Genomic DNA, 7,153 nt, shown 5'->3' on the forward strand with positions numbered 1-7,153 from the left:
GGCTTGAGGCAATGATTCCTCTTCGGGGAGCCAATTTGACACGGCTACGACGGTGGTGGCAGACGGTCCGCGGAGAGCCGGTCGTTGATGGGTTAGAATGGGCGGCATACTCGCACGTTTAAAGAGAAACGGTAACACAGTTTCGGGTAACAATAGTGTTGTTTATTTTACACAGATATGATTGTAACTAACATAAAGGTATTCGGAAGAAAAAAACACAAGAGCAACGGACGGCGGCTATACAAGACGGTATATATATATCGTGGTCGTGGTGTGTGTTCTTTTCGTGTGTGTTTTTACTAGTGACTAGTCTACGACGGCCGGTACTCGTTCTACGCGACTCGCCTTCCTGTCCCACCTTGTGCCTTTGTGGCGTGGTGGGGGAGTTGGCGTTGTCGCGCTTTAGCCCGTAGTGGCGGTTGACGAAAAATGTAGACTGGTCGCTGCGGTACCTGTACTTGTTCTATACAATTTCGTCAATGCGAAAAAATACTCAATTCTAGCCACTCCAGGTCCAACCTACTGGCCAACTTCTTTACGTAAAAAACCTGATGTCCTTGATATTTTCATTGCCAAAGTACTAAGTAATTTAGTCTGCACTCCGGAAAACATCCTGGATCTAAACTCTGACCACTCATCTGTACTTCTGACAATCAATGCATCCCCAACATTACGTATGACAGCTCCAAAATTATTTTATCCTTCAACAGATCGTATTAAGTTCCATAACTTAGTAGATCAAGAGATCACCCTTAACGTTAAATTAAAAACACATGAGGATATTGATAACGCAGTTGATAAATTTACCTCAATCACTCAATCAGCTGCATGGGCATCCCAACCTAAGTCTACGCCAACTTTCAATAACTTTCCATTATTACCGATACATATACGTTCATTAATTACGGATAAAAGGAGAGCTAGGGCACGTTATCAAACTTCTCGTTTACCCTCCCACAGAGCGCTTTACAACAAACTGTCTAATTCGCTTAAGAAACAACTTCTAAAATACAAATCAAACATATTCAAATAAAATCTATCATAGTCATGATTCCTAAACCAGACAAACCACCTGATTTTCCTTCCTCGTACAGGCCAATAAGTCTATTACCTTTTCTAGGTAAGATACTAGAAAGACTGATACTTAAAAGGCTATTAACTTACATTTCTACGAACAAGATATTACCTGACTCGCAATTTGGTTTTCGCTCAGCGCATAATACAATACATCTAGATTAGTTGACGCAATCTCGTGCTCCCTAGAAAACAAGCATTATTGCACTTGTGCCTTTCTCGACATTAGGCAAGCATTTGATAGAGTTTGGTACGAAAGTTTACTTTTTAAACTAAAAAAAATTCTCTCTCCTTGCTTATTTGTATTAATTAAGTCTTATATAAGCGACCGCCATTTTCAAATCCGGTTTGGCTCCTTAGTATCCAAAATCGAGAAAATCTTAGCTGGAGTTCCCCAGGGTGGAATCCTTTCTCCCTTTCTTTTTAATATCTACACTTCTGATTAGCCTATCTCCCAGAACACTACTGTAGCTGATTACGCGGTTGACAGAGCCATCATATCATTTGACAAAAACCCTATTACGGCAAATCTTCAAACTCATCTCAACCTAATGTCTGAATGGTACTCCGATTGACGCATTAAACCAAATCCCATCAAGTCAGTACTGTATGTATACATTCACTCTATGCCACTCCAATTGTCCTAATGTCTATTTAAATAACATACTTATTCCCACATCTGACTCAGTTAGATATCTTGGACTTAACTTGGATAAGCGCCTCACTTGGAATAGCCATATCCGTATAAAAAGACTTGCCTTAAACGCTCGTCTTCGCAGACTACGAACGCTACTTACAAATAACAAACACTCCAGTTTAAAAATTAAAGTTCTTATGTATAAAACATTACTCAAACCTCTATGGACATATGGTCTCCAACTATGGGGCACAGCAAAAGCGTCCAATACAAACAAAATTCAGCGTTTTCAGAATATTGCTCTTTGGAAAATTACTAATACTCCACCCTTTGTTTCGAATTACACTATACATAATGACCTGTCAATCAAAACTGTGACAGAAGAAGCTATACGCTTCTACAAAATCTTTCATGCCCGGCTGCAAACACACCAAAACCCACTCATTAAAAACCTATCCATCCAAACATTACCTGGCAACCCCAGGCGTCGTTTAAAAAGGAGCTGGTGCCGTGACTAATATCAAAAAAAAAAAAAAAAATCAGTATATATAAATATAGCTAGTTTCATACAACTCTCAGTCAAGTGCCATTAGTGGGTGGCTTCTTACTCATGTACTCATGTATTATTGTAACCCTTATCAAATATGCTAATTGTGCATAATTGTACAGATTGTATATATTATTGTGTAAAATAAAAATAAATAAATAAAAATAATTGAAAAGAAATAAAATGTGTATTTGTTATTAATTGTTAATTTGTGAAAAAAAAGTCATTGAATATGTTTAGGACAGTGGGAAGTTTATTAGGTTTCAAAACGGACCCCTGTAAAAATTAGTTGGTGACCCCTGTCATAGTTCATAGTCATCAGATCAGACATTTACGCACGTACTGGACTACTGGAGAAATCTCCAGCGCCATATATTTCAATTTTGTAAATTTTTCTATGCGATTATTTATCTCGAATTTTTTTACCAATCACGAAAGCTCAAACGGCATAGGTTTACCAAGAAAAAACAATTTTCTAAGGTTGGAGTGAGAACTTTGTAAAAATTTGTAAAAACTTATGCGAATTGTGTGCTAAATATTTGCATAGAAAAATGTGCACAGTTTTAACCAGCCAGAAGTCGCTTACGGTTTAATTGTAATACATGTAACACACGCAATCTATCCCTGCCATTGGTAGAACGATTCAAAATTATATAAATAATATACAGGGTGATTCATAAAGCGTAAAACACTCATTATCTCAAAAAGTATTAATATTTTTGAAAATATTTTTTTACATAGTTTCAAGTTTTATTAAAAAATTATATTTTTAAATATTTTTTATCTATATAATTTTTTAAGTTTTTTACTTTTTTGAATGACAGCATAGAGTTTTAAATTCATATTCCAAAGCAGAATATTTTTCCAAGTATTTTGAATCATAAAAATCTAATTTAGGGCGAGGCTTTTATCTATGAGATATAAGCATTTAAAGTTTAGTTGGGCGGAGTGGAGTGGTATGGGGTTACCCCGCAAATGTGTGTCCACTACTCCGCTTGTCTAAACCTTAAATACTTATAACTCATAAACTAATCATCCTAAATTCGATATTTATGTATTAAAATACTTAGAAAAATATTCTTCTTTGGAAAATGAAATTAAAACTCTATGCTGTCATTCAAAAAAGTAAAAAACTTAAAAAATTATAAAGATAAAAAATATTTAAAAATATATTTTTTTAATAAAAATGTTGTTTTTTTAACAACTTGAAACTATGTAAAAAAATATTTTCAAAAACATTAATACTTTTTGAGATAATGAGTGTTTTACGCTTAATAAATCACCCTGTATAGTACTATGGTACTATGCTTTTTTATAACTACATAATTATTGGCGTGGGTGAAATTTTTAATTTTTATGTACAATAAAATATTAAATGGTATGGTGCGGCATGGTACGTTTACTGCTATCAATCACGCAACGTGACTGAGAGTATCTAAGTATCTAACGACCGCTGCCACTAGTTCCCGGATATGTGACTACCCAGGTTTGTAGTACGAAAAAACCTTGCCAAAGATACATGTATTTAGATATAACAGTACCAACCAGTGGCGTGCCCAGGAATTTAAAATGGGGGGGACAACATTTTTTTTAAATTTTTTTTTTTTTTTAACATTTATTTAGAAAATATACAATTTGTAAGGTTTTTTACAATAGGCATATATGCGATGTTTATGTGATTTTAACGTGAGTTAACATGGTTTTAAGGAACTACCCAACAGTAGTACTTATGGCTTGAGGGTTTTTATAAAATAAACCAAAAAAAAAAATGCGGGTAAGTGGAAGTCGCTCTGCTGTACAGTAGGCTGTAAGTGGGTGACTGTACATTTGAATTAAATGATTTATATCATGTGTGCAAAAAATGGTTCTGAGTAGAGACGGTTTAGCAGCCTAGGATATTTTATGATATACTTATATTGTTATTATTAATATATATATACATTTTTAACTACAAAATCATTTTAGAAGCTTGTAGTTTTACAATGGTATTTATTTATTTTTTTTTATCCTGGATACAAAATTTTTACCAAAAGTAGTGCTTTGATTTATCTTATATTTTAGCAAATTGAATTAGGATGGTACTTTAAAGAGGTAATTTTTAAATTTACTCAATAGTATTCTAATGCCACGGAAAAACCACCGACAAATTACGAAAAACCGCTAAAAACATGATTTTAATTTCTAACGCTTTGTTCATCACCGTAGAAACGAATAAAAAATAATAATATTAATTCAACTTAAAGGCTATAGGTAATAAATAATAGCAATATAAAATATCCAGACTGACAAACCGTCTCCGCTCAGAATCATTTTTCTTATACAAAGATATTTTATTATTGAATTCAAGTTTAATACAATCCATTATACATTGACCCACTTGTATCCTACTGTACAGCAGAGTGACATCCACTTACCCGCTTTTTACATTTTAAGTTTGATAAATTTTGTAAAAATTAAAACTTTAAATATTTAAAAAAAAATTGTGCATTTGTGTTTTTAATATTTTTCAACTGTATTATTGTAAAAATATATTAGGAGCCGAGTATTATATTTTCACGATTTTTGACCAAACAAATAAAAATTTATTGATATATCATATATATTATAAATAAAAAAAAAATTCAATATAAGAAAATCGATACATGAGAAATCGAGTGAATAAGATGTTAAAATTTGAACTTCAGACGCTCATAAAAATTTAATTTGTCTTTCCGATAAACATTTTTTTTTTTTGATAAAAGTAGACAAGATTATAAGAAATTCTGTATTAAATTATAAAATCTTAGATAGTTAGATAGTTGGATAAAAAATTGTATGAATTTCTAACTCAAAATAATTTGCACATTTTCGTGATTTGTACGTAATTTATTAAAATTTGAACATAATGATTAAAAAAAATTGTGACTTTTTAAAAATATTTTTCAACTGCCATTGTAAGAATATATTAGGACTATTTAGGAGCCTCTTATTAAATTTCAAGCTTGTTGACTCAACGAATAAAATAAATAATTTAGACAAATTAATGACTCTTAACAGCTGTAATAACTAATAAGTTGTTTTCTGTAGGTCAGTAAAAAATAGACAATGGGGGGGATATACCCCTAACCTCCCCCCCTGACCACGCCACTGGTACCAACCCTACCAACCTTGAAAGCTTATGACCTCAGTCGTCAAAGCCTTAAGCCAATAAAAAAAACAAAATTAATTAAATATTGTAAATAGTATTGATAATATTAATAGTACTGACAGTTTACATGGTCTTTATAATTATTATTAAGTTATTAATTCAATCGTTTTTACATATATATACAGGACATCCAGAAATATATTGACGAAGCTGAGAACGGAGTAATTTATTTCTGCATGGGCAGTTTATTACAGGGCAAATCCCTTGCGGCCGAAAAAAGACAAATGTTCTTAAATGTCTTCGATAAAATTCCTCAACGAATTCTGTGGAAATGGGAAGGAGAATTACCCGGAAAACCATCCAATGTAATGATTCACAAATGGATGCCCCAACGAGATATTTTAGGTATATACGCATTTGATATACATTAAATACTTTATAAAGTATTCGTGTATGGTTTGCTCTGCAGCAATTATTTTAATTTTAAATTTAAATTGTGGTATATTATAATAGTAATGTTGTTTTGTTTTTATTTGTGTATAGCTCATCCTAATGTTAAGCTATTTATATCTCATGGGGGCCTATTGGGAACTACCGAAGCTGTGTATGAGGGCGTTCCAATTTTATCAATGCCACTTTTTGGGGATCAAATAACAAACATCAAATCTGTTGTAAGCAAAGGAGCTGCAGAGATGATGAATTACGGAGATTTGAATGAAGAAGAAATTCTTATAAAAATAACATCTATGCTTACAAATCCTATGTAAGTGTATAGTTATTATTTTTAAAATCACGGACCCTGTAAGTCCACCTGTTGTATAATACGTCAATATTTATTGTTATGAGTTATGACTATGCCATGCGATAATGGGAAGATGGGTATACAGTATACACTATGCGTGTTATATATTTATGATCTTAAATTCTTAACTTATTTGTTAAATATAGATACAAACAAAAGGCTAAAGAGTTATCAGAAGCATTTCGTGATCGACCCATGTCTCCTTTGGAAACTGCAGTGTATTGGACAGAGTATGTGATCCGACATAAAGGGGCGCCACATCTTCGGTCTGCCGCCGTCGGTATGCCATGGTACCAATACTATTTAATCGATGTACTGGTTGTAGTTTTCTTATGTATAACCACAATTTTGATATTACTCTACTGCTTAATTTTCAAAGTTATTTTAAGATTGTTAATTAGAAAATATAAAGAGAAACAATCTTAATAATAAAGTGAATTTGGCTTATGCTTGATAAAAGTACTAAAATTATAGTGATTAAACTTCATATTATAAGTGTTTTAGATATAAACGTAGGGACCCATATTGGATTTTGGATGTCTGAATGTCGGACACTCAGATAGAACCATAGGCGTAGGATTATCAGATATATTGGTGTGGGAGGGGGGTCTGAAGCCCCATACTATACATTTTTAATGTGGCATTTCGTTGACCCAACAAAAAAAGTTTTATAGACATTTATAAAAATATACTAAAAAAATTAAAATTTAAAACGTCTATAGCTCAGAAGGCAACAAAATATTTTCAATATTTTTACATAGGTAGTTAATAATTAAGGATGAATATCCAATATCAAAATAATTTAAACATCAAACACTTACCTTTAAAAAATGTATGTGATTTTCTGATAAACTTTATGTTTGTTATAGGTAGAAAAACTTAATGAACAATCTTGTATAACATTATTAAATCTTAGATATAAAAATTATTTTTTTATGAATTTCCAACTCAAATAGTATGTACATT

At 32.1% G+C, this 7,153-nt stretch overlaps 1 protein-coding gene across 1 annotated transcript; it reads left to right on the plus strand.

Annotated features, from left to right (window-relative positions):
* The first annotated feature begins 676 nt into the window (after positions 1–676).
* On the plus strand, positions 677–6,731 carry LOC132938876 (UDP-glycosyltransferase UGT5-like). Its single transcript, XM_061005869.1, has 5 exons — positions 677–925; positions 5,571–5,790; positions 5,929–6,148; positions 6,334–6,417; positions 6,692–6,731. The coding sequence occupies exons 1-5, from the start codon at positions 677–679 to the stop codon at positions 6,729–6,731; spliced, it is 813 nt and encodes a 270-aa protein (XP_060861852.1).
* Positions 6,732–7,153: the final 422 nt, after the last annotated feature.

Source organism: Metopolophium dirhodum, chromosome 2 (assembly GCF_019925205.1).
Source record: "Metopolophium dirhodum isolate CAU chromosome 2, ASM1992520v1, whole genome shotgun sequence".
In the NCBI taxonomy this organism is placed as follows: domain Eukaryota; kingdom Metazoa; phylum Arthropoda; class Insecta; order Hemiptera; family Aphididae; genus Metopolophium; species Metopolophium dirhodum.